This window comes from Equus quagga, chromosome 16, assembly GCF_021613505.1.
Source record: "Equus quagga isolate Etosha38 chromosome 16, UCLA_HA_Equagga_1.0, whole genome shotgun sequence".
NCBI lineage: Eukaryota > Metazoa > Chordata > Mammalia > Perissodactyla > Equidae > Equus > Equus quagga.
Window position 1 is genome coordinate 70110557 of NC_060282.1, and position 27571 is coordinate 70138127.

Below are 27571 nucleotides of genomic sequence, written 5' to 3' on the forward strand. Positions count from 1 at the left end.
TCTAACTGTTATTTACACCTGAACTGTAAATAATGCTTTTATTCATCTTTTATTTCTCACTTATTCATCTCTAAATTCTCTGACCACATTGAAAATCTCTGAATACATTGAAAAAATGTCAGACATTCTATTGATGTCATTGTTTTCTTCGTGACATCCCTCCTCTGCTCCCATGTTTTGGTTGCTCTCCAGGCCTGCTGCCCAGCGGTCAAGCCTACATTTCCCTTCTCGTTCGCTCTGGGCATCCCGATCGTCTGTCTCTTGGGCTGGATTCCCTATTTCCTGGATCTTCTTTCATGGTTTACACTCTCGTTTACCTAGAGCATCTACTCCTGAACCTTCCCAAGAAATGATGCACAGAGTGGACAATTTTTATATCTTGAATGTCTGAAAATATCCTTATTCTATCCCCACATTGGATTAATAATTTGATTAGATATAGAATTTTAGTTTGGAAAACGTTTTTTTTCAGAATTTCAAAGGCGTTACTCTGTTGTCCTTAGTGTCACATGTTGCTTTAGGTAGTCTGTCACCATCCTGATTACTGATCCTTTGCACGTGACCTACTTTTTCTCTCTCCAAGCTTTTAGCTTCTTCTATATATTCAATGATCTAGAATTTCATGTGCTTTGATATATCTTCTTTTTTTTTTGTAACTATTGAGCCAAGCACTCAGTGACTTCAGAAATCCGTGTGCTAAGTTCTGAAAAATATCATTGTATTAGTTCTTTGCTAAAATTCTCCCTCCTAGTTTCTTGGTACTCTCCTTCTGGAACTCCCATTATCCAGATGTTGGATCTCTTTGAATGATCCTCTTTTTTGTGTGAGGAAGATTGGCTCTGAGCAAACATCTGTTGCCAATCTTCCTCTTTTTGCTTAAGGAAGATTGTTGCTGAGCTAACAACATCTGTGCCAGTCTTCCTCTATTTTGTGTGGGATGTCACCATAGTGTGGCCAGACCAGCGGTGGTGGGTCCACACCTGGGATCCAAAGCTGCAAACCCTAGGCCACCGAAGCAGAGCTCGCAAATTTAACCGCTACACCACTGGGCCAGCCCCAGTCTAGTTTCATTTTTGTCTCCTAACTTCTTTTTTTATTTTTTTAAAGATTGGCACCTGAGCTAACAACTGTTGCCAATCTTCTTTTCTTTTTTTCTGCTTTTTCTTCCCAAATCCCCCCAGTATATAGTTGTATATTTTTTTTTAGCTGTGGGTCCTTCTAGTTGCAGCATGTGGTACGCCGGTTCAACGTGGCCTGACTAATGGTGCCATGTCTGCGCCCAGGATCCGAACCGGCGAAACCCTGGCTGCCAAAGCAGAGAGCGCAAACTAAACCACTTGGCCACGGGGCCGGCCCCTGTCTCCTAATTTCTATATCTTTAATTTTTTTGTTTACTTTCTGGGGAAAATGTCATGAAACTTTATTTCCAAATTTTCATAACATTTATATATCTACTATCAAACTTTTTCATTTCCAAGAGCTTTTAATTCTCCAAATGTTCTTTTTTAGGACATCTTGTTCTTATTTCATGATCAGTATCTTTTCATCTCTTCTGATCCTGGCATTGTTTATTGTTTTGCTTTGTTATATTGCTTGTTTCTGTTTAATTTTGGTTTCTCTCTTTCTTTCTTAGTGGTTTGCCTCAAATGCCTGGTTGTCCTGGGCTGTCCATTTATATTTATGAGTGAGGATGAAAAAGCTGATCGGAAGCCCTGTGAGCATAGATGGGCACTCACATGTCGAGAGAGAGGAATTTCCATACAGTGATCAGACGGGGACTTGGCTATTCCAGCTGGCAGTACTGTTGACTGAGGAAAAATCCACTACAATTTAAACAGCAAATATTTATTTGGGCAATTTCAATTGCAATTTAGGAGACACAGATTCAGGTAGAAACCCAAAATGTGCTTCAGAGAAGGCAAGGGTTTATAAAGGCAAAAAGAGACAAATTACACAGGTTGTTTTGCAAGATTTCTGACTGGCGCTGGCAACGACTGTTACTTCTTGGCTATATGTGATTCGTTGCTAAGGCCATCTCTAAGGCAAAAAGTTGTATCTGTGGTAGTAAGCATGTTTCTCGAAAGAAGGACAAGGTGACAACAGTGAAGCACAGTTCAAAAGCTGCATTTCATCTGGGTAGAGACATGGTGTGCGTGCATGCATAAGCCCCGTTTCCTTACTGGCCTCCCAGCCCCATTTTAGAAGCCTTGACTTTTGTTACTCCATTTTGTTATTGCTCTCCACAGTCCCCACAGTCATTTCTCTTGGATGATCCACTTCCTCGGAGAGGAATCTAACAAACTCTTCTGAGTGGGTGAGAGTGGCAGTGAGGGTGTGGGGAGGGGAGTATATATCCTTAGTCGTAGCATCCTCAGACCAGGTGGGGAAGAGACTCGGGGCTCACCATTCGGAATGGAGACTCACTCAGTCTCCACTCTCAGTTGCTGTTTCTGGTGTTTCCAATCTGGACACCCTTCCAGAGAGTGAACCTTCTGTCAGGCTGTTGCCTGGCTGCAGAGGAACGTAAGGCTCTCTTTCTTATAGCAACTGTCAACCATTCTGTTGAAGGAAGACCTGGAACCTTTAGTTCCTGAGCCTTTCCAGGGTGCTGTAAATGACCTGCTCACTGAAATTCATTCCTGTAGGCATCTGGCTTTCTCCCTTTTTCTTAGACAGCCATAGGCTTTTCTGGTCCCAAAATTCTGTGGCCATCTCTTTTCTGCTGTCTTTCTCTCTCTTAATCTCATCATTATATTTTTTCCTCTTTAAAAAAAATCCTTTAAGTGTAATTTTATTGGGAATTGGGAGGTAAAGGAGGTAAATATATGCTCAACCTGCTATGTTTAACTGAAAAAAATATCCTACTTAGGACCCTCTAACAAGGCCTCTGAATCCGCATTCCTCTGAAGGGCTGTATTTTGCCTTCACACTTTATTTGTAGCTTGGTTGATATAGAAAGCTAGTTTCAAAATTATTTTCCCTTACAGCTTGGAGGCTTTATTCTATTAGACTTCAAGCATCCACTGATGCTGAGGAGATGGGGATTCCTGTTCCTTTGTAGGTGATCTGTTTTTCTCTCACTGGAAGGTTTTAGAGTCTTTATCCTTGATGTTCAATTTCACAGACGTGTCTCTCAAGGTGGAGATTTTTGAAATTCATCTTGTTTGGGAAATTCATCTTCCCACCCCAGGAAGAATGGCTCTCATCTCTGATTCCACCTTTGCTACATGTTTTAAAGGGTATGGTCCCTCCATTCCCGTCTATCCCTCAGTAGAATGTCATGTGCTTACAATCTTCAAAATCTCTGGGTTGATTCCCACCCCCCCTTCTTATCTATGTTATGGATTTATTCTCTTTTGTGAATCCTATAATCTCAGTGGGATTTGGGGAAAGAGAAAGGGTAAACGTGTATCCATCTGTCACCTTGACCTAGAAGTTTCACTTCTCTTTCAATATGCTCGTCACCTGATTGCTTACACCTCAGAATGTCCAGGTCTTTGCTTTCTAAATCAACTTGTAGTTATTTGTATGAACCGTCACTAGAATATTCTTACAAGACAGAACCAGTTTCATTTTGCATCGTTCCTAGGTACACCTAGAAAAGATGGCTAATTAAAATTTTTATGCCAGAATAGAACTAAAAATTTAAATTATTGCTATTGCTATTTATGCTTAATTACAACATTCTCAAATGAAAACATCCCAAGAAAGACCCTAAAAAGAGAATACTGTAACTATAGTTCACCTTGTTCCTTTTCCTCCTCTTTTTTTTTTCACTTTTGTCTTCTAAATGATCACTATCCCTAATTCCTTTCCCCTTCTCTCCTGAGTGGGTATATTTATATTTGTCCAAATTACTTTCCATATGCACTGTTGAAAATCAGCTTATTAAGTAATTCTAAGGTCTATAAATCATTGCAGAGTGCCTGCAGAAAGGACCCCGACTCTAAGGTACTCATTAAAAAAGAATACCAAAGAAGTCTTAACTACTTTGATCTTTTACTTTAAAAATAAAAACTTTTGGCTCTTCATTGATCATTTGGACTACATGTTTCAGTTCTGAACGGCCTCCTTGGGCTTTGCTAGAGTTAATAATAAGCCTTCAAGACCACCATTTAATAGTTAAGTCTGCTAGACTGTGAAATTCTTCTCAAGAATAGAAATAACAAGACTGTACTTCAGTGTGAAAGTAATTAATGGCCATGCATGAAAAACTAAATACGTGAGGTGAAAAATGGATTTTATACAACTCAAGTATGTTAAGTGTTATAACACATATTGGAGCCGTAAGTGTATTTTGGCTTTATTGCTGTTAGTCATCATACCCACGCCTATCCATTCTGAAGGGTTTTTTGGTTTTATTTTTGGTAAAATTTTGTTCATTCTCTGACCAGTCCAGAAAATTTGGGTATTTTCTAGTCAAACAAGTAAAGAGCTTTGTTAAATGTGAAGAGAAATTTATTTACTGGTATAAAAATTTTAGGTAACATTGAAAGTTACCCAAGCATATCTTCAAAAGCTTTGCTTTACAAATGTTAGAAATGGTCTTAAAATGTTAATACTGAACTGATAGTTGAAATTCCTAACCTTGATGAGACTTAAATTTTTTATTTTTAATTTCTGAAGAATTTAATTTACCACAAAAACAACTCTGAGAGTTACATGAATATATAGTCAGAAATATTGCTTCTCTCAGCATTAAATATTAGGGACTTTTCCATCCCTACTAAGCTTGCTATTGTCATTCCATGATAAGTACCAAGAAATATGTATTTTAGTAAATCATTCGTTAGTGAATAATATTTTATACAATGAAACCAAAGCAGTTTCATATAGTTTAAATCTCGAGATTCAAATCTCCAAAGAAAATATTCTGAATTTAAAATTGTTTTGAAAATGGAGAGGGCTTAGCTGTTACAGCACGGTCTTCGGCGTGGTCGGGCTTTCATCAGAGCGGAGTCCTGGATGAGGAGCTGAGACGGGCCTCAGGCCGACTCGCAGAATGACTTGTCATCCAGATCCTGAACCAAGCCACTTCGTCTCTAGTTCACTGATTTTCCGATCATAAAATAAGGAGACAAATGCTTCTCTGTGTGTGTGAGAGCATACCATTTGTAATAAAATCCATTCCTTCTGTAATCTATACCTCTGTCTATTACTCCAAACATAAGAAAATGTGCTCTGTAGGAAAAAATAGTAAATGTACTGCAACTAAACTTGAAGTTGGACTCTGAAAGGTTGTTTTAGTCAGCTTCAGCTTTAAGCCTTGGAAATAATCTTGGATGCTAATGATGGTAGAATTTTCATAATTAAAGCACTTGTTTCATTCCTTGGTGCCCAAATTCCACTTCATGAAAATTATAACATTTAAAGGAACTCGTACGGACCTAGAATGAACATTTGATGAAACTTTTCACTTAATTGAAGAAAATTTCTTGTTCTTAGCTGTTGGTTTTTCATTACAAAATTCTTGCTAAATCTTAAACAACTTGTCCTGTGGAAAATTATCAGTGACAATTTGCTTGAAATTATTATTTCAGAATTTATGGAATAAGACATGGAAAATATATGAGTGAGAATGTACATATGTCTGTATACCTTTTTTAAATTTAAGAGGTTTTTAAGAGATTATGGAATAGAAAGAAAAAACGCAAGATTCAAAGTGTGGATACCCTTAAATGATAACTTACTCACCAATAACTGGACCACTAAAATGTAGTGATTTTAGTGCAAACAGACACGTATTCTGTGTGGCGTGGACCACTTGTTGAATGAGAGGACTCCAGGTGGAAGGTCAAGGACATAAAACCACAGGAGCCGTGAGGGTGGGTCTTCAGCTTAGTGAAAATAAAGGTACTGTGTTTCTTGAGAATTGGGCCCTAAATTTTCTTTCTCTACTTTAGAGGGAGTCAATGACATGTCTTCAGGGACTTTGACCAAACTTAGTTTTTGAAGGTTTATGAAGCATTGAATATGACTTGCGAATATTTATCATGTCTACAAACACATTTTAAAATATTTATATTGCAATCTATATAAAAATAAAACTATGAACAGCTGGACAAGAACACTGGTCTACTCGCCGAACTTTTTTCCAAGTTCCTTGACATCGAGGATTGCCAATCGCTTGCCAATGGAGAGTTTGATTCCTGAAAAAATATTTTGAAAACGTTAGTTAACTAAAAGTAAACCAAAGAAAATTCTAACTTACAGAATTATAAATTGAGGGTATAAAAAAAAAGAATGATCAGACCTAGAATTTTGAAGTGCATTACAAATTGAAATTTTTAAAAATGATCACAAACTTGAGTTTCCCTTCTTTGGGTTCTATCAAAACAAGTTAGCAACTAATGCCTATTTGAGGACACCCTCATGTTGAAAGAGTAGTTTGAGGTTACTTATTCATTTCTCTTACTTGATCTGAATATATGAAGGGCCACATAAAGGGAAATGGCTTCCTATTTCATATGTATTTAAATAAGAGGGGTCTGAACCAAATGATCTCTTGCAATCCTTTCCAACACTTTGATTCCAAAATGAAAAAATGAGAGAAATGGGCAGAACAAAGCCAGATTATTGAAATTATTATTTTTATAGTCACTGGAACCTCAGCCAGGATCTAAGGTACCTTATGGGTACAAATTAAATTATAAACTCATTTCAAGTCAAAATATGGATGAGGTATTCAGAAAGATATTAAGTCTGAATATTAAGGTTCTATTTCATATGAATTCCTTACCCAGTTTACCGTTCATATGGTGAAGTCAATACTGAGGCTGTTAGGCACAAGTGACTCATAAACATAAGTTCAAGTTATTAAATATTAAAATATACTAGGAAAATAATGATTAACTGGAAAGGTTCATATTTTACCTTCTAGTCTGTATTTTTACCAGTTCCATCTGACATACTTAAAACCATAATCCATGGCCAGCACGAAGTCTACCCTTCTCTTAGTTCAGAATAGTGTTACCGAAATTAACTGATAGGTAAGTACAGGACTGGGATAGATTTTCAAGATGGTAAAATGTTTTCATGGGTCAATTCTTTTGGACAATCCGTAGATTTTTGTAGGTTTATGACCCTGCAAAGCTGAGCCCACCACTATCTCAGTCATGATTTTATGACTACTACTGAATTGAGCGGTGGTTCTGAAATTTTGCTGTGGATGTGAATCACCTGGGCGGGAGCTCAGCAAACTATGACCTCTAACCCAATTCCAGCCACCCCCTGTTTCTGTATAGTCTATGAGTTAAGAATGATTTTTCAGATTTTTAAAGAGTTGAAAGAAAATCAAAAGAAGAATATTTCGTGACGCTTAAGAACTCTATGAAATTTAAATTTTAGTGTCCATTAATACAGTATTATTAGAACAAAGCCAAGCTCATCTGTTGCCATAGTGTCTATGGCTGCTTTTGTGCTATGATGGTAGAGTTGAGTAGTTGTGACAGAGACCATATGACCCGCAAAGCTGAAAATATCTATTCTCTGGCCCTTTACAGAAAATATTTGCCAACTCCTGACCTAGGAGATTGTTGAAAATCCACCCCCAAAGATTCTGATTCAAGTGGGGCTCAAGAATCTGTGTGTTTTAAATCACCATCCCAAGAGATTCTGATTCAGGTGGTCTTCAGAATCCCGCTTTGGAGCGATCAGGTTTTTGGGGTCATTTGGGAGCTTGGTGTGGATCCCAATATCCAAATTAGCCATTCATTCTGCAAGAGAGCCTCTGGCTCCGAGTGTGAACTGGGCCCTGGACTCTGGAATTGCTAGCTAGAAGGTTCTCCTCACTTATTCTTTTGACTCCCGAAATCATGCCTTGATATGCTACATACTGGTCAGCTGTTCAGGACATGGAGAGGACAGATCTCACCAAATGAGTAACAAGAAAAGTCCTTCAACCAATTTCCCTCCCTTACCCATCAGAGTCCAGGCCATCTCCAGAACAACGAAGGCTCACGGAGTTCATAGCTGGAGGCTGACAATCCACGCAGACAGTGTACCCCTCTCGGAGATACTGCATCCATCGCGTCAGAGGTCGGTTTTCCATAGCACAGTGAGGAGTCAGGGACTCTGTCTTGAACTCCATACAGTAGCTGCAGCCAAAAGAAGGAACAGTTTTATCCACTGTAACGAGAGGTGGCCTAATGCTGTAGAAAGTCTTAGGAAGCTGTAATCCCCAAGGACATCTCACAGCCTGGAGGAGGTAGCGCAGAGCATCTTCCCAGTGGTACATCATCACAGAACGCCTCGTAGAGTTTCTCATTCGCTGAACTATGATGATGTCTGACTGACAACTACAGTGAACCTTTTTGCTCTTTTTCAACCCATGACTGAATAACCTGGTCAACAGGAATTTGCAGAAATTTCGATATCCAGTATCCTGTCTAGTCTGACCACTAAATTGTGTATAGTGTGTGTACACTAAATTGTGTATATTTTCAGTAGGAAAATAGCCCTTGATAACTCTGCTTGTACTTTAATGAATTACATAAATTAAACAAGAACTTGCTTGAGCCTGAGAACAAGTGGGCCCTGGGAGGGCTAGTCCTTGACACCCAGCCCAGCACCTGTGTCTTTCTGCCCCACAAATGTTCCAGGGGCCGTCCCGACATTCCCCACTCAGCTCACCTGCATGATCTCTGGCAGTGAGATGAGTTCTGACTTGAAGTCGAGCATCAAAGATATACTGGGCATCACAAGTAAAAAGAAATGGGGAGCTGAGATGATTTTCTGTGACAGCAGCCAGTGTCACCTATACTGAGCTGTGGAAAACTCTAACACTAAATGTGACTTGACTCTGAGGGCCTTGAGGGGAACATCCAGGCAGGGGTGAATATTTTAGAGTCTTGTACTTAAAAGCAACACGATTTTACAATTCTTCAGAGAAACAAACATAGTAAAAGTTCTGAATGTTGCATTTTAGGTTCTAACTAAGCTAAAATGGACTAGTTTTTTATTCATAGAATTATGAGCTGTAACAGCCTAGATGAAAAGTGTTTGGAGAGCCTGCTTCAAAGAAGATCTTTAACAACAGTAGATCTCGTTAAGGTATTGAGGTAGGAAATTCTATGACACAGCTTCAATCAACTTTAGACAGCTTAAACTGGACAACTCTTCAATGATATCTTCTCATCAAATTCTCATCACAAACCCATGTGGTAGGTATTAATACTGTCATTTTTCAAGAAGAAAAGAACTGAGGTGGCTAGTGAGCGACATTGTGGGGATTTGAACTTGCACCCATCTGGTGGCCCTGTTCTGACAGCAGAAGAGTAGACTTCTAGAGAGCATGGAGGTTCCTCCCTCCCAGCCTGGGCCTTTAGGTCCTGATAGAAATCCTCAGAGCTCAGGCGTGGGCCCCTTACAAATTCACCAAACAGAGGTGATACTGGAGCCTGTGGTCCCACAAAGACTGTAAGAGGAGCATCCTTAGTGCGAGTGACAAAATAATATCTCATTTTTATATAGCGTGTTTCATTTTAGAGATCAGAGCTCAGAGACAGAGAAATCCTCATAGCCCCACAAAAACAGGGAGGGGACAAGTCTGGGTGAAGGGTCATGTTTCACCCAAAGTCAGGGAACAAGTGACAGAAGGAAACCCATAGTGCCAAGTTGACCTTATGGGCTGACTTGACCATACAACTGGGAAAACACAAGTGAAAAAACCACCGTATTACCCAGCATCCTCTGTGTCTGTAGACCACTGCGGAGACACGGCTTGTCTGGTTCTCTCCTTGTTGAATGCAGAGGTAGTTATAAAGGCAGGAACTAGAAAAGGGAGAACGACATTGAACACATGGAGCCCGAAGTACTCGCAGCGACACTTCCCAAACTTGGTTTCAGACGTATCTATAACCCTCCACCTCTAAGTCCAAAGGAGCAAGATGAGGCTGAATTACAGTGTCCCCAGAACCCCATTCCTGAAAGACTGGTGCGCATGCAAATGGGTAGGGAGGGGAAGTGCAGGGCTCTGACAGGCAGGCTTGTCTGCGGTGATAAATCACACTGTGTGAAAGGAAGGAGAGGGGCCAGGAAGATCCACCAAGAGGAAATGATAAAAAGATGGGGGGGGGGGGGGGAAATACCAAGCGAAAAAGGGAGGTAATAGAGAGAGGCAGAGGATATTTTTAAAAACAAAACGAAGAGAAATATAGATAGAAGAAAGTAAAAAATGGAAGGAAGACAGAGAAGGAAGAAAGGGGAGAAGAAGACAAAAAAGAGAGAAAAGGGGATGGAAGGAGAAAAAAAAGATGATCAGAGAGACAGGAAATGAAAAAGGGAAAAGACAGAAGAAGCAAAGGAAGGAAGGGTGAGTGCTCCAGTCTCCAGTAACCAAAGTCCTGGAAGCTTTGCCACCAATTGCCAGCAGTGGTCATCTCCTCTTCCCTCTCCTCCCCCAACTCTATCCCAACTCTGACACTCTCAGTAGGAGAAAAGAAAAGGAGCCGGGAATTCTTTCCTCCCACCTCTGCTCTGTTCTGTAATTTTATGTTGTTTGTGTCTCTCCTTCCTCTTTCATCTCTAAGTCTAGGGAGGGTTTCGCTCCATGCAACACCTGGAGATAACCTCTTGGTTCCACTGTGCTGTCGAGTCAAGGAAGACGGGGTTTTACCTTGTTTATCACTGTAGCCCTCACACATTTACACGCTTAATAAATATGTGTGCCATGAATGAATGGGTCGATGAGTGAATGAATAAAGTCACGAAATTGCCACCAAGGGGCCCTGGTCCTACTTCCCCGTGGGCTTCTGTTCTTATACTGAGCCTTGCAGCTAAGATGGCTTAACAACCCTTCCTACCTTTCATTTCAGAAACTGGATGATCCCAGGAAGGGCAGATACCAGCTGATGCTGGCTTATGCAATGCCAAAGTCATCATCAACACGAGCAAAATGGCGTGAGGGTTCTGGTTGCAAAATAGATGCTTCAAGCCTACGTGTTCATTTTACCTGGCTCCCTACTGCCACAAGATGGCAGCCCTAATTCTCTTTTAGATTTTCTTAGTGAGGAGTCATTTTTACGTTACCAGAGAATATAAGACAAGAGTAGCTTAATTCCTCGTGGCGACTCGCTCCTAAGAGACACAGGTACTGCTCTCGTCTCTTGTGGTCTAGTGCCTAATCTCTCCAGTGGCGTGGACAGTTCTCCACATCTAGAGGAAGCCCTGAGTCCCAGCTGCGTGGCTCTTCCTTGCTGCGCTAATAGGTTTAATTGTTTTCCAAAGAGAACATGCTCTGCTTTCAAAATGTGACTGTAGCTTCGGAACGTCCAAACTCCACAGACAGAATCAAAAAGAACAAGTGAGTGCATGTATGTCAGGATCCTTCTCTGTGTCTCTTAGACCTAATTATCAGAAACACAAACAGCCAAAGGGTTTTATTTTCCCATGTCTCATTTTCATTTCTGTTCTTCTGATGCATTTATGTGTTTATTCACGAAGTGAAGAAGGCAGTTACTGCTAAATCCACGTAGCATTACACGTCAAACTATAAAATTTTCGGCATGTGTTTCTTTAGCTCAAAACATTTCTTTGATCTCCTAATTTGCACTGCATATGGTATTACAAAAGTTCAGAGGCAATGTACTTAATGTATAGCTCAGAAAAAAAATTAGGAAGTAGAGGGCAAGTATATGACTATAGTTTCTGATATAAAGTCCTTGGAAAAAGTTCTACAGTAATAAAACTAAAAGCTAATAGTTGTGCACTTTTACATTTCCAGGCACAATGCTAATCTAAGCACTTCTTTCATGCGTTAACTCATTTAATTCTCACAACAACCCTCTGAGATAGATACTGTTATTTTCCCATTTCACGGATAAGGCACAGAGAGGTTGAGGAGTGTGTTCAAGGCTCATGTCTAAATATGACAGTGCCTGGCTATGTCTCCCAAACCACGCCCCTCACTGTCAGTGCCACTGCCTCCATTACAAAGCAGATTACAGCATTTCACTATTTGATACCACGTATTTCCCATGGATTACTTATACTCTGCTTTATTTTTCCTTTCTGTCCCTGATCCCCGTCCTTAATGTGAAGTGAGATCTAAGAAAGGAACGGGGAAAATGGTAGCCCTTACACTCTGAGTCCCCTGGGCCGCGGGAGAGGGTGGGGCATGGGAGCCAGGGCCAGGAGGTGGAGGGGGCTCCCAGGGGGCACAGATTAAGGCCTGTAGTAGGATGGCACCCTGCGTGTTTACAGGCTGCTCATTTACAAAGTACTTTCACATCGTGTGTTACGGATCTTCACAAAAGCTTTGTAAAGAGATCTTATGCCAATTTTACTCATCAGAAAACTGAGCTCACAGAGGTTAAATGAAGGGAAAATAAAGAGTAAATGACTAAGCGAGGACCCCAGCACAGAAGATGCGTTCTGTTTTTTTAAGACCTACTATCCACATTCAGTGTCAAGCCTCTGGAGTTGTGACCCATGATAAAGGCAGGCCAGTAATCTGGACCCTGTCTCCTCTCCTCCAGGTCCCCTCCCCTCAAGCCCCGGGCTTGGCCTGGTGGCACATTCTATTGAGAGGGCGCCCTCCTCCTGGCACCAGTCTTCGGTAAACAGACCAGGAGCCAGGTCGCCTGGGGGACTCTGAACAGCACCACTTTTTAATATCCTTCTCAAATCTAATTTTCATGACTTAAGAGTGGTAAGTAATTTAGAAATTATTTTTGCCTCCAGTCCCACTTCTGCTTATGTGCAGAAGCACATAGCCGGTGCCTGGGACAAAGGCTCTCAATAAACGCTGGTTCCCCCCTCTTCCCCTTCCTGGCAACAATATTCAAATATCATAAAGTCTCTGTTATCAGGCTACTTGCCAACTTTGTTGGCATCCTATCAGCCTACCATTGTTCGGTTTTACAACAACTCCCACTTCTAAAAGCGTGGCACCGCACAGACTCACTTTGAACATGAAAGTAAATTACCTTTGCTTTGAGAATTTCGCCAAGCCTCTGACACAATCGGGTGTCAGAAAGGCAGGCCCAGAACCACTGGTCTGTAGATATAGCATAGAAGAGAAGAGAAGGAGAATTTGACAAATAACACCAGCCTGGAACCATACACTTTATAATAAAAATTGATCTCTCTTCAGGGGTAAAACACATATAAACATTTCTCAGTAAGTGTAACCAATACAATAATGTGGCTTTTTGGATTTGTTTCTATGATAAAAATATAGTCAAAATACGCATCAAGTGAAACAGGAAAAATGCAACAGCTACTTGATCATTAATAAGAATGCTTCAGTGATCTTGTTTCATTCACTGGCTTCATTTACCGGCCTTTATATTTCAACTTAGTTACCAGATGCTGTAATTACAGTTTTAGCTCTAATGATAACAGTTAACAGCAAGGCACTATGAAGCGGGAAAACGCACAAGATTTAGAGCCGTGAGACCCAGGTTTAAATTCTGGTAGTCCTCTCTGAGCTCCAATGTCCTTGTGCGTAAACCAAAAATAATGACACTGTCCTATCTCCAGGATAGGCAGAATAATGGCCCCCCAAAGACGCCCATGTCCTAACCCCCAGAACCTGTGAATATATTACGTTATTTTGCAGAGATCAATTAAATTTGCAGACAGAATTAAGGTTGATAGTTGACCTGAAAATCGGGAGATTATCCTGGATTATCCGGGTGAGCTGAATGTAATCACAAGGGTCCTTCAAGAGGCAGAGGAAGTTGTTACTACAGAAGAAAGGCACAGGGAGGCAATGATGCTGGCTGTGTCGATGGAGGAAAGGGCCATGAGAAAAGGAAAGTGGACAGCCTCTGGGTGGTGAAAAGGCAAGGAACCGATCCTCTCCCAGAGCTTCAGAAAGGAACACAGCCCTGCTGACACCCTGATGTTAGCCCAGCGACACTCTTGTCCGACTTCTGACCCACAGAACTGTAAGATAAGAAATCTGCATTGTGTAAGTCACTGAGTTTGCGGTAACCTGTTACCTCCAACTTTCTGAGCTATTGACAAAAGGTTGCACAGCCCACGCTTGGTGTTTCTCTAGAACGTGCTTTCCTGAAAGTGAATCTCTTCATTGTAGCATCATTCGTCATTTTGGTAGGCTGAGAATTTTCCAATTCATCAAGCCCTGGTTCCATTAGGATTCAAAGTTCTTCCCTCTGCCTAGCTCTTTGCTCGCCCGTTTTACTATAGCCAGCAAGAAGAAACCAGACTGCACCTTCAAGACTTGGCTTGGAAATCTCCTCAGCTAAATATCCATGAAAAGGCGAGGAGAAGGGTTCTCCCCTAGAACCTTTAGAAGGAAACACAGCCCTGCTGACCCCTTGATTTTAGCCCAGTGAGATGTGTGTTGAACTTCTATCCCACAGATCTATAAGATAATAAGTGTGTGTTGTTTTAAGCCCCTAAGTTTGTGGTAATTTGTTACAGCAGTTATAGAAAACTATGACCCGCTCTTATAGGATTGCTATGAAGACTGACCCAATAGTGTCTATAAAAGCGCTCTGCCGTGCACACGTGAGGGGTCAGAATGCCGTGCAACAAAGCCTCCTGCTCTGTGAATAGGAAGTCTGGTGGAGGGGGGAGGTAGGAATAGGTATACAAGTGACCCGCAGCAGGATGGAGAGCCCCTAGATTGAGGGGGGTACTCTTTCTCTATGCTCCCTCTCCAACCAGCATATCCTTCTGTCACAGCACTCGCTCATGACCCTGAGTTATAAGTGACTATGATACATGTGTTATTCAAGTTTGTATTTCCAAAACCTAGTACAGTCGTGGTATGTTGTTGGTGCTCAGTGAATCTTAAATTAATGAAACAAAGAAACGGATGCACTGGAACTAGGGTGAAACAGGGTCTGGGGCCCCAGAAGAATCCACTAAATTTTCACCTTCCTGTCTCATTTCCCCCTTGTTTTCCCTTCGTAGTCCATCATTTTCCAAAGAGTATTTTACAGAACACCGGTGATTTAGTGATCGAATAAGGTGGGAAAACACTCCACATCCTATCTCCCTCTTAGAGAACGAAAACGCACATCAGCATATGAAAGGCTCCTAGAAGTTCTTGGGTGGACAAAATTGTCTGACTGGTTTACCCCACATTTTCCAGACTAAACCCTGTTTTTGCACTTCAGGAACTTCTGCCTTCAGGAAATTTAAGTGATCCAGCTGTGACGCAGGGGGCTGAGGGAAAAACCGTGTCCCCGTGCTTGGGTGAGAGCCGCGGTTCTGGGACATCAGTGAGCAGCAGGCTCCCTGGAGGCCTTGTAACCACGCAGAGGGCTGGGCCCCCTCCAGGGATTCTGATCCGGTGGATCTGGGTGGCGCCCGAAGAACTTGCCTTTCTAACAAGTTCCCGGGTGAGGCGGATGCTGCTGGTCGGGGACTACAATTTGGGAACCACCAGACTGGCATATTCGAGGGGGCCTGCCCTCCTGCCCAGCTCCCTGACCAGGAGCCATCATTTCCAAGACATCCCAACAGGAAAGTGAATCTCAGGGCCAAAGTCAGGGCTGCGAACGCCAGCGGCCCTGCCCCAAGGAGAGACCGCTCCTCTTTTCCAAATTAGGAGATTTTATTTTACCTTATTAAGAAAGGAGGCCATTAAGGATAGATCTCTCCTGTTAGTTTTACATCAAAGTTGCTAACACCTTCCGGGGAGTCACAGAAGACTCCTGCTTCTTAAAATCCTCTTAGTGGAGTTAGGAGGGAGAGGTGGCTTGGGGGGAATCTGGGAATTGGAGGGCATTGGAGGAGGGCAGGCCTGTGGGCTTTGCCCAGTCCCAGGACAGAGGAGTGAACATCTCCAGGCAGAGAAAAGAACCCCAGGGGGCAGGGTGTGGGCCCAACGCTCCCTCGGACCCCTGGCCCATGTTCCATAGCATCCTCTTCATTGCCCTTCCTGTCCCCTTTCCTTCGACCTGCATTGTCCTGTTATAAAGAGATCCAGGGCTGGGAAGGGGTCTGTGACAGCCTGGAGCAACATGGAAGAGTCAAACGTGCTGAAGAAACCCTGCCTGGCAGCCAGGCACTGTACATGAGCAGAGCAGCCGCTTTTTCTGACAGACCTACCACAGGTTTTAAGAGTAAGGTCCTGCAGCGACTCCCTCCCTGAGCCTTTTCTGCAGTGTTCCCGCACCGTGCATAAGTTGAACGTGATATTGTTCTATGACTGTTCCTGTGAGCACTAAACTACTTCCCTGTGGGCTTAACACGACTGCCGTACCCACGCGAGGCCTCCAGCCTGGCCCGGCCATGTGCCACTCCTTTCCCAGAGCCATCTTTCCAAATCACAGATCTGATCCCAGGGGCCCCTGCAGAAAACAGTCCAGTGGCTTCCCAGGGCTCGTATGATAAAGACAAGAATCCTACACAGGGAGCTCCCTGCACTGAGCGGATGTCAGCCCAGAAGCTGCCCGTCTGGCTCTCCGTGCTCCTGACACACTGGCCTCCCTTCAGCTTCTCAGATGGGCCTTGTGCGTCCCCCGTGTTATACAAATGAGCTAAAGATGGCCCCTATGCTGTTTATTTCCTCAAAGCCTACTGGCACCAAACTCAAACTTTTATACATCCAATTGTTTTAAAAATAGCCACACCGTAGCCTCTGGACTCCCCCTCTTGTGCAACCGTGTCCAAGCACCACCCAACAGAGGTTGAGTGGTACTGTCTCTTGTGGTCATGTTTTCCTAGCTAAGCCTACAAATCCCTCTAAGGCTCGACACCTGGCTACAGTCATGTGCTGTATGAAGACATTTTGGTGGATGACGGAACGCATATATGACGGTGGTCCTTAAGATTAGTACCCTATAGCCTATGTGTATAGAAGGCTATTCTATCCAGGCTTGTGTGAGCACACTCTACGATGTTCACACAATGACGAAACCACCTAACGATGCATTTCTCAGAATGTACGCCCATTGTTAAGTGACAAACGACTGTATCTGGTTCACCACACTGGTCACTCTGATGGGGCAGCTCTACATATCCCAGCCTCATCTCCACATCCTCAGGGAAGCCCCTCCCCTCCGCATCTCTGTGCCTCCCCGCCTCCCCCAAGACCAGGGGAAATCGGCTTATTACACACACTCGTAGCTCCACATGCCTCTCACTTCTTTACCAGCTACACCAAATTGTAGCTGTCATTTTAGGGGATTAATTCCCTAGGATGATCTGATTGTCATCTCCCTCTCCCGCTAGACTCTGATCTACATGACAGCAGGCTCCAGGTAACTTTTCTCACCATTGTGACCCTGGCTCCCAGCCCAGCGCCTGGCATCCAGTAGACTCTCAATAAATATTTGTGTGTGGGATGGAAAAAAGGAACAAAGTGGCTTGACAAGGGTCATGTTGACATGAAATTTTCCAGGTTCCTATGAAAAACATATAATCTTTGCTACCCTGAGAAGTCAGCATTTTGCTCTATCAGACTCAATCTCAATCAACACATCAGTATTGGCCTTTTCGCTTATTTCTTTCTGAACTTCATAGGCTCCAGCCTCATTAATGAGCCAACTCCTGGCCCCTCCACAACCAGAACGATCTTTTACAATCACAAATATGATCACGTTAGCCCCAATCCAGTCAGCTGGAGAGGAGAGGTAGGTGTTTTAAGCGAATCCTTTTATCATTGTTTAGGAATTTATAATTTTGACACTGTTTTCACACATATGTGGGTGTGCATGATTAAACAGGAACTACAGTGAAAGGTGAAATAGAATTATCCTTACTGGATACTTCCTATCATGTGTGAACTATCGTCATCCTACCTAAAGTTCTTTGTCGCCAGCTTGAGTCAGTTCGCTAAAACCCCACAGTGCCACGTGTCCTTTACACCCAGCGCATGCACAGGAGAAGGAGGCACACTGAGTCACCAACACACAGAGGGAGGGGGAGAGAAGGAGGGCCCGGATGCATTTGTGCAGCTGCCTGCTAACTCTGTTAAGCATTTCCTGAGCTTCCTATCTCCTCTGGGCAGACCGGCCCATCCCAGGGACCCTCCCACTCCCTGCAGCGCATGGAACTTTCCCTGCACAGCTCGTGGCCTTTCACGGGACGAAGAGATGGAAAGTCATCAAAGACAACGAAGGGAGCGACCATGAAAACCTCAGTACCAAAGGAGTGCCCGCAGTCCTGGCCCTCAGGCGTCGAGTACTCCAGGCAGCCGGCTCTCTCCTCCAGGGGCGGGCAGGGCGCCCCTCCGTTCAGGGGCTCCTGCCGCACCGGGCGCCTCCGCACGCGGGCCGTTGGCTTGCACTGGTCGGCGCAGCCGCTCCAGGGGCTCCACTCCCCCACGATGCACGGGCGAGCTGCAAAACAGCAGGAGGCGCTCACCTGAGTCCGCGCCGCTGGCCAGGCTGCGCCAGCCAACGTCAACAGCAAAGCTCAGCCCAGGGCCACTGCGCTCTGCCTGGGCCCTGTGTCAGGAGCAAACACAATGCCTCAGCAGGTCCCAGTGACTCCACCCGCCCTGATGGTTAACTGATAATCAGATACCTTTCAGAGGCAGGCGGATGTTCCAGAATCCTGAAGGTGGGTCTGAGCCAAGGACACACCAGTAAAAGAGAGGATGCCTTCAGGGTACTTCCTCATACTCACTCCCCCGCCTTAGAGCAGATCTTTGTTCTGGTTTTACCTTGATCTTAACTTTCTCCTCCCTTGCCCAGAACATTTTTATTGTAACAGTAATACATATTCATTGTAGAAAACGTTAAAAAAAAAAAAAAAAGAAAGAAAGAAAGAAAAGAAAAGAAAGTGTACTGCACCCACCCATAATCCATCACCTGCCCAGGTCAATTTTTATCCGCAGATTTGTCTCCATAGGAAAAGGTTTTGGGCCACATCGAGGGACCCCTATACTGTAGGTTTCTCCTGGATGCTCTCCTCATCCTCCTTGGCTCACAGACAGAAACCACGAGAGGTGGAGTTTAGAGATGGAGACCCGGGGCCCCAGAGGTGAAGAGGACTCGTGGTCCTGCACAAAGGGACAGAGGCAGAGCGACAATTCCGGGGTCATGACTGTAAAGTCAGTGTAGTCGCACATTTAACTTTCCCATTTAGTCCTACGGAGTCTTTTCAAAGGACTGCAGTGAGTTTTTAAATTGAATCCCTTCAGGACTTGAAATTGGATATAAGAAAAGAACAAGAACACAGAAGATGTACGTCTGAAGCAGAGGCCAAAACTCTTCCTTTCCCACGAATTGTGCCTCACTTTTCCTATCACCCTCCTCCTTACAGTGTCTTCACCAAGAAACCACGTGAGCTTCTTTGAAAGCTTGATTTGGACTGCTGACAGTTTGTGCTTGCAAACTCATTTTGCCTCTCAGCAAACTGGTTCAGGCTTCCTGGCTTTGGGAAGATGTATCATTTGGCAGCACATAGCTACCTCTGACATGCAACAGGTCACACATGACATAAACCCCTGTCAGTAATTCAAAAATTTCAAACTGTTTTAAAACATGCTTTTACTAAGCACCTAAAAACTCGTAGGTATCGCATGTCAACTACCTAAAAAAGCAAGAATGAGCCACCTTAGAGTTCATTACCAACATCCACCATGCACACATCCTTTGGAAAATCAATAACAGGTCACTTCCTGCCCTTGTCATCTCCTGTTGACCCTCCCTTTTTTATTTCACAATCCCATGATTTAATTGTCCCAGAGAACCAGAAGGCATTTAAAGAACCTGCTAGGCTAGAAGCTGGTTGAGAAGGACTCCTGTCCTTAATTCTTTCAACAACTCTCTTCCTCCTCCCAATTTCTCCATCCCTGAGCCTAGCTAGTCCTGCCCTGATGTGTCGACTTGAACAACACTTAATAATACACTTGCTTTTTTTAAAAATACACTTGTTTCAAAGATTAACATTTGGACATCACTATAAAATAAAATTTTGCCATGGCACTAACTCCAAATTTAGCAATATGACCTTAGGCCACATTTTATCCATATGGTAAAAGATGACATTGGGGAGAGTTTTCTGACTGCATTTAGTCTCCTTGTATTTCTTCAACATTTGTGTCTCACATCCAATGTTTATTTATTTTATTTGGTTTGACCCCTAGTTAAAATCCTCAAATCACAGAATCACGGAATCAGTTTTTGTTCCTGTTGGTTAAGGTATGTCCCTGGCAAACTGCTATGTCTCATTTTTCCAATCCATGACTTTAACAGCCCCATAAAGAGAAGCAGAACGTTCTAGAGCCCTGAACAACAACATCTTGATGGCTTCATTGTAAGACAAAATGAAAAAAAGTTCCCATTGGAATGACATGAGTAAAAAGGTGTTTCATAAAATATCTTGAGTGGGGACATCAATCTGAAGTATTTATTCCTCTTCTGCACAAAAGATTCTATTCTTGACTACCTTGTGAACTTTCGATTATTTGGGTTGCAATTCATCGTAGATCACAGATATCGCTGGTCACAGAGGTTAGGGGAAGTACAGAAACTTCTGACAGATTTATGACCACCAGTCACATATCACAGCTGCATGACACAGACTTCCTTTTGAACTATTCCATTAGGATTCTTGTCCCCTTTCCACTAGGGCTTATCTAATTCACATCTGGATCCAGCACATCAAAATATTCTTTCTTAAAATCTGACTTTCTCAGTTTTCACATTTCACGAGCTGTTACTGGAGGCTGCTAGTCAGCAGCGTGACCTCCTTTGACCCCAAGCTTGTCACAGCTTCCCGAGGGCTTAATAGTTAGAATTTGATGACATCATCCCACCCCTTTTAGGGGAAAGAAGCCTAGATTTAATGGGTGCCAGGAAGCGTGGCAAGCTCCTTCTTTTCTTTTCTTCTTGTTTGAACTCAATATAATATTCAGATGGAGTTTCCCCAGAAGCAGATCCTGAGACACAGATTTGAAAGCAAGTAACTTATTTGGCAGGTGATCCCAAGAAGCACAATAAAGGAATGGAGAACAGAGACGGAGAAGTAGGCACAGAAGAGAACAGAGACGTAAAGTAAGTTCCTACATTAGGTCCAGTGGGCACCGCTGGCTTTCACCTCCCTGGAAAGTGAGAGAATGGATGATCGAGTGGGTAAGGAATTAAGTTTTTCCTGATGTACCTGCTGGCCCTCTTTGCTCAAGTACTCTCTGGTTATCAGATGTCCCTACCATGGCCACAAGGAGAATGGCCCAGAACAGAGAAGTAGGTTATGTATTTCAGTGAGGAATCTGCACCCAAGATCAGGGTGCGTTTGCACATGTCCTAACAGCGACATCCAGTCAATAAACCTTTGTTGAATGAATGAACTTGCACTGGGCAGGTTCCTCCTCCTTCCTGAATAATGTTCTACCTTGAAACAGACTCTGGTCCGCTCCTAAGGAAGTAAGAAGCCAAGCACTGACAGAGGCCCCAGCATGAGAAGGAAAGCCAGTGGAAGGACAGGAGCAAAATCAGAAACTCCCACAGCCAAACACATGAGAATCTAACCTGGGCCAGAGTTGTCTGGACTCTCCTGGCAATGGTGGCCCCCAAGGGTGACCCCTGGAAGGAGCCTTGCTTTCTGTGCCTTAAGGTTAGGCAGATCCCAGCTTCTCCTGGCAGCCACAAGAAACTTCAAGTCCTTTTTAGTTGCATTTATATCTCCTGCCAGTAACATATCTTGAAAGTAACAAGCTTCTTTAATTTTATCATCTGTGGCGTTAAGTGGTATTTCCTTTATCTGAGGCAAATTTCCCTTAGGCAAGAATTTCAGAATATGGTGAACAAAATATCTGTGTTTATCTTATCTGTGCCACTCACGGACTTACTGTTTCAGTAGATGTCCTTCTCTCCAGCACACACGTCATGTTGAGGACTCCAGCTTTTGGACCCGTCCTTCTTGAGACAATTCCCTTTCTCGGAATTACCGCTGGACTTTCTCCAGGTCCGCTCACAGCCTCAGTGAGCTGTGGCAACCAGACTAGACACACTATTCTCAGCCCTCAGGTATCAAAGAGTAATTTAAAAAAAAAACCAAACATTTTTCTAGGTGACGCCAAATACACACATGCACAGCAACAAACTGAGCTGACAGCCAGAGTCCCTCATTTCATAAACACAGTTTGGATTATTTCTTCTTAATGTAAGGCCTCACTCTTGTTCTCATGTAGTATCTCCTTGGTTAATCACAGACTCAAGACTTCCCTTTTGTAATCTGGCCCTGTCTGGCTCTCTGCCACCTAGAAGTTGAAGGCCACCCACGACCAAGCGCTTTCTCCCTCTCGTTGTTAAGTTCAAATAGTCTTCATGATTCCTAAGGAAATATCCTTTTTACACCGCACCCAGAGCGGTATCATTTAAGCATAGCTTTTGTTCTCTGATGTTCTATGAAAGAAAAATCAAACAGCCCCTTTATCCACACACACATCTCTTGGTGACACAACTTTAAATGTATGTCATCTGCCTTTTCTCTCTCCTTATGTATATCCTTTTCTGGGGAACGTTGGCAAAATTGTGGAAGTTGAATGAGACTACGTTGCCCAAGAGCCTATTTACCCCCTCAAAAAGCTCTAATAAATGCTCAGGGATTTTTTTCCTCTTGCAGATACCATGTCATCTGGCTTCATAGATTTTTTTTTTAAATTTTGGGACATTAATTGGACAAGTCCATGAAATGCCAGCAAGACAATGAAATGGGCTGCTTCCTTAGAAAAATAGAATTTTATATACCATGCAAACTCAGGCAAAAAGGGGAAACAAATCAAAAAGATAATGATGCTTTTCCTGGGTAGTAAGTTTCCAGGTAGTTGTTTTCGTCTTTCATACATTTCTGTATTTTCCTAACTTTCTGCAACAAACATACATTTTGTAGTCAGGGAAGGAAAATGTTATTTTAAAAAGGCCATGTGGATACGCCCCAGATGGCAGGGCCCTCCGGAGCCGCAGATAACAGCCCCCGGGTGGAATGACTGGTCACATTGTTTTGACAAATGTTATTAAGCGACACCACGATAGCTACTGGGAGATTGCAAAGAGGAGCAGGACACATTTTTAGCCCTTGAGGAGAACACAGTCGATGAAGAGTGAAGGCTCACTCACTCTACAGTATTTATCTGGGGCCTTCCCTGAAAAGCACACGGCTTCGCATAAAGCCTCATTTCTCCAAGGCAGTAAAAACATAATGTTTAAATGTGTGGGCTCTGCATCCAGAGTTCCTGGGTTCAAATCTCAATCCATCACGTAGTGGTGTGACTTTGGACAAATTGCCTAACTCTCCCGTGCCCCGGTTACTTAGTCCGTAAGATGAGACTAAAATGAGGCACAACCTCGGCAGGTGGTGAGAGCTCAGTAAGTTTAGAGCTGTGAGGGTGCCTGGCACAGAGGGAATGCTGGGTAAGTGCTGACCACTTCGACCTCCTTGACTACACACCCAGGGCCGCAGCCAAACCTGTGAAGTGAAGTCGTGTGGAATACTGGTGCCAGGCCCTGCTCAGTTTTTCTGCAGAGACAAAGGCAGGGGAAGCCACACGCTGTCTCTCAGGCCACACTGGCCCCAGCAAAGCCTCAACACTCTAAATCATTGTAGGCTGGGCTCTCCTTCCTTTGGGCGAGTTTTGGAGCCCATAGCTTCAAGCAGAGGGCCCCTCTCCCTCCAGATATGATGTCATCAGATTTTGGCCAGTTTTTGGCCTAGATTCCCCATAAATCTGGGAGAACAGACTGGCTCACACAGGCTACTCAATTTTTGTCCTGCTCTGCTTCAGTTAATTATTACTCTTTCCTTAAGCTGCTCATCCAAGATCTAATGCCATCTACTGTTTCTATGAACTTAGAACAAAGACTGTAGGAACCCAGCTGATGAATTAGAGACTGGGGTGTTTTGAGCCCGATAAGCCAGCCTCCCAAGAGGTCTTCCAGGGCGGGTCACTTGGATGTGTCCTCCTGCTCTGCTTCCCATCCCTGATCAGGTTCAGCCAATGGAGATTCTTCTATCCTTTTTTTCGTGTGGAGGGGAGGATTTGTGGAGCTACATTATTGATGTCGAAACCCATGCGATCATCATAATGAGATGATAATGAGTTAATTAGTTACTGAGATATTAGTTTCAGAACAGATTTGGGGGAGAGTTCAGTAATTCTATAGATCCAATAACTTATTTTTATTTTTACGGAGTAAAAGAAACCCCAACTTTCTATTTAGAAAAAGAAATTCCAGTATTTCATCTTTTAGCCACACCAAAAAAATTAATGCATTTATCAAGATAAAAAAAATCAGAAGGAATAGAAGTAAGGCATGCTTAGCTGTAAGACATAGTTCCATTTTTCATTCACTATTAAGGTAATTTCAGTCGAAAAGGCTTCAGGCAGCATTGCTCAGTAACCCAACACTGGGTAAGGAGGAGAAGAGATTCTAAGAGGCAGAATGGTTCTCTTTACAGAGAGTAACTGGGGGCTCTGCACTGCTGAAACTTATCTAGAAATATACAATAGCCGTGCACTGGCACGAATGGTCGGGGCTGCTGGCAGCTGGAAGTCGGGCAGCCGTGGGTTCAGATCTCACTGTGCTGCCCATTGATGTGAACTTGGTAATGGGAGAGTCTGAAAGTCTCAGTTCCTGCAGCTGTAAAACGCTCCTCCAGGCCAACCACACCTTTTCCCAAACTCCAGAGTCAGCACAGCCGCGACCCTGTCCAGGGCTGAGGGGACTGAGCACCCAGCCCGGCACCGCCCTCGCCCTCGCCCTCAGCTCGGAGGCGGAGCAGGCTCAGTCTCGCCAAGTGGCCAACTTCCAATTGTCTCTATTTTCTTCTTCCCTTTCCAAGAAACTCCAGGCGCAGAGCATTTACCAAGGAGGAGACTTTTCAGCCCTACGATTCAGTGCCCCAGGCATGCAGGGTCCTCTGTTAACTCTCTGGGGAAGGGCACACAGGGCTCCTGAATATGCCGCTTTTCCAATCCTATCAGCCTCCAGCTCCGTTTCCGGCTTCGGGTCCTGGTCCAGCGCTCACAGCTCTTCCCCAGGCCCAAGGTTGCTGTGATTTCTTTGTGAGTTCTTCCTGAGATGGTAGGGTCATCTCTCTTCTATTCCTCACTCGGCGAATCCCCACTCCAAAATGATAGGCTCTCTGTCTTAATATTTCTCCCTCCTGATCTGAAAATAGGGGATTTATTTTTGACCAAATAAATTTGAGGATTCTGCAACTCCTGCTCGCACTGTTAGGCCTCACTGGAAAGCCAGTTCTCATAACACTTGCTGTCTTTCCCATCCATCTTCAGTGCCTGAATCTCTCCATATCTAGCTGCGTTCACTGTCTGTTCTGTTCACCAGGTTGGCCTCAGGTCCTAGCCTAGCTGGGCACAGAAGGCTGACACCCACCGGTTACTGCTGGACAGCCACGTGATGCTCTCCTGCAAGAATTCTCCTTCCCTTCTCGGGGCCACTCACTCATTCTCCAGGATTACGGCTGCCCATTACTTCTCTGGGACGTCTTCCTTGAATTCCTCAGGTCTTCTGAATTTTCCTCTCTGTCCTCCCGGATCCCTTATTTGGGCACAAAGCATGTTGCAGGTGGTTTTGCCTGTGTGTTTCCCTGCTCGAATGGGAACTTCTAGGGAGCAGAGACTGTGTCCTCATCATCTCTGTATCCCTGTGCTTGCCACAGACCAGGACACAATTATCTGGACTCTAGGAATTCTGTATTTACCTTTAAAATGTAGGCAAAACCCCTGATGAGAGAGTGGTCCTACCACAGTGACAAAGGCTTCGCTAGAGGGTTCAGCTAACTGAGGGAACAGGAGTTTAGGTAGGATGCTGAGAGGAAGGAGGGTGGGGACAGCTGGCCGGAGGGCACTGCATTTCCTTAATAACTGACTCTTCACTTTAGTAGGAACATACCCTGGCGTTGGAGCAGGAAAGGTAAAGAAGCTTATCAAAAAGAAGATCAATATTCACAGGTAAATCATTAGCTTTCAATCAGGGTCAAAACGTCTCAATGTTTTTAACTGTGTTCTTCAGCGGCAGGCCTGGGTGACCATCCTGCCATGGGCTGGTGGCCTCTTCCAACACCAAAGAGGCAGAAAGGATGCTCCTTTCGGGAGGGCATCTGGATCCCCAAGGAATGGCACAGTCCTGCGGGTTACTCTCCCAGGAAGATGCTGGGGTTCTTGAGGTCAAACCTTAACATATGTGTGGCTTTTGGGCTGATGAGATTAAAAGGGAGCTGGGTTTCTTTTATTTCTAGAGTTGGGTTCTCTCATGGGTTCTCTCAGGTACCCCTGGTTCTTCAGGATTATACTCCCCATTTCTTCCTTTACCTTTTATTTTAATTAAATCAACATTTATTGAGCCCTTACCGGGGGCTGTGATACTGTGGGAAATTTAAAGATGAAAAGACTGACCCTAAAGGAAAACCAGCAAGATTAAAACATAACAGGAACGCTGAGATAAAAATCTTTATCATGCTATATGGACAAAATTGAATTCAAGGAACATATCTAACCTCTCCTTGAGGAAGGGGCTATGCCACATGCTGGAGTCCAGAGGTGAGGACAACTGTGGTCCTCACAGGAACTTGTTCTGCAGAAGGAAGTACCCTCCCAGAGCAAGACTTTGGCACAAAGTGGGATAATTACACATTCCTTCCCTCATCACCTCTGGCCAGGCTCCTAAGATCTGCGGGCTAACAATGAAAGCATGGAGCCCGGTCCGGGGCCGTGCCCCTGGAATCTGTCAATGCCACCTCTCCAGGAGGGAGGTGGCCCTACCACGCTGGAGTTCTTGAATGGAAGAATTCATCAGGCAGCGGTGGCCCCACACCCTTCCAGGAAAGCGGAGGGCTCCAGCCCCTTCCATCCAGGCTCTGGTGAGGAGGGGTGCTTTAGAGCAGTACGTCTAGATGGAGACTCTGGAGACCCCTGGATGGAGAGGGCTGGGAGACCCTAGGATGGAGAGTATGGGGGTGCACGTGGATGGACAGGGCCGAAGGACCCTAGGATAGATGGAGCTGGGCGTATCTGGAAGAAAGGGGCTGGAGGACCCAAAGATGGAGGCGGCTGGGTGCACCTGGATGGAGGGGTCTGGAGTGGGCCTGGATAGAGGGTCTGGACCCGCCAGGACGAAAGGGGCTGAGGGACCCTGGCTCCGGCGCTGGGGTCCTAGGTGTGGGACCCTGTGCCCCTTGGCTGCGGGCGAACAGTCGATGCCCCACCCTCGGCCCCGCCACCCACCTGGGCACGCCCTGGAGTAGTCGAAGCAGCAGTCCCCGGTGAGGCGGCAGGCTTCGTCGCAGAAGCACGTCCCGTAGACCCTGTCCAACCTCCAGCCGCGGGCGAAGCAGGTGGGGTCCCGGCCGGGGCAGCAGCGCCCCGCCTCGGCGCAGCCGGCCAGGGCCCCGGGCCACAGCCGGGCCAGCGCGCACAGCGCCATCCACAGCGTCCTCATGGCCAGCGCTCGGGCGGCGTCCGGGGCGAGCGCAGCGCTCCTCCGAGAGCGGAGGCCCGGAGCAGCCCGACCCGGCCCGGCCCTGCCCCGCGTCGGCCCCCGCCCTCCGCCCTCCGCCCTCCCGCGCCGCCCCTCCCCGGGCCTGGCGAGGCGCCCGTCGGGGCCCGGGTGGGGCTGCGGCCGCGCCGGCCCAGGTGGGGAGCGCGCCTGGCCCCCGGCGCCCCACGATCGGCGCTCGG

The 27571-nt window shown here is 44.7% G+C and overlaps 1 protein-coding gene across 1 annotated transcript; it reads right to left on the reverse strand.

Moving 5' to 3' along the window:
- Positions 1–4442: 4442 nt before the first annotated feature.
- SBSPON (somatomedin B and thrombospondin type 1 domain containing) lies at positions 4443–27571 on the reverse strand. The gene is made up of 5 exons (XM_046642655.1): positions 27119–27571; positions 18069–18263; positions 9681–9771; positions 7920–8096; positions 4443–6149 (listed from the first exon to the last, which is right to left on the reverse strand). Exons 1-5 carry the CDS (start codon positions 27330–27332, stop codon positions 6032–6034), a joined length of 795 nt encoding a protein of 264 aa, XP_046498611.1. The 5' UTR covers positions 27333–27571; the 3' UTR covers positions 4443–6031.

Excerpts from the sequence above, each read along its gene's own strand:
- SBSPON (XM_046642655.1), bottom strand. The coding sequence starts at position 27,332 with ATGAGGACGCTGTGGATGGCGCTGTGCGCGCTGGCCCGGCTGTGGCCC. Across the intron at positions 9,772-18,068 it reads GGACTGCGGGCACTCCTTTG|TTCCTGCCTTTATAACTACC; the intron begins GTACTGAGGTTT and ends TCCCTTTTCTAG. Across the intron at positions 6,150-7,919 it reads GATGGCCTGGACTCTGATGG|GAATCAAACTCTCCATTGGC; the intron begins GTAAGGGAGGGA and ends ATATTTTTTCAG.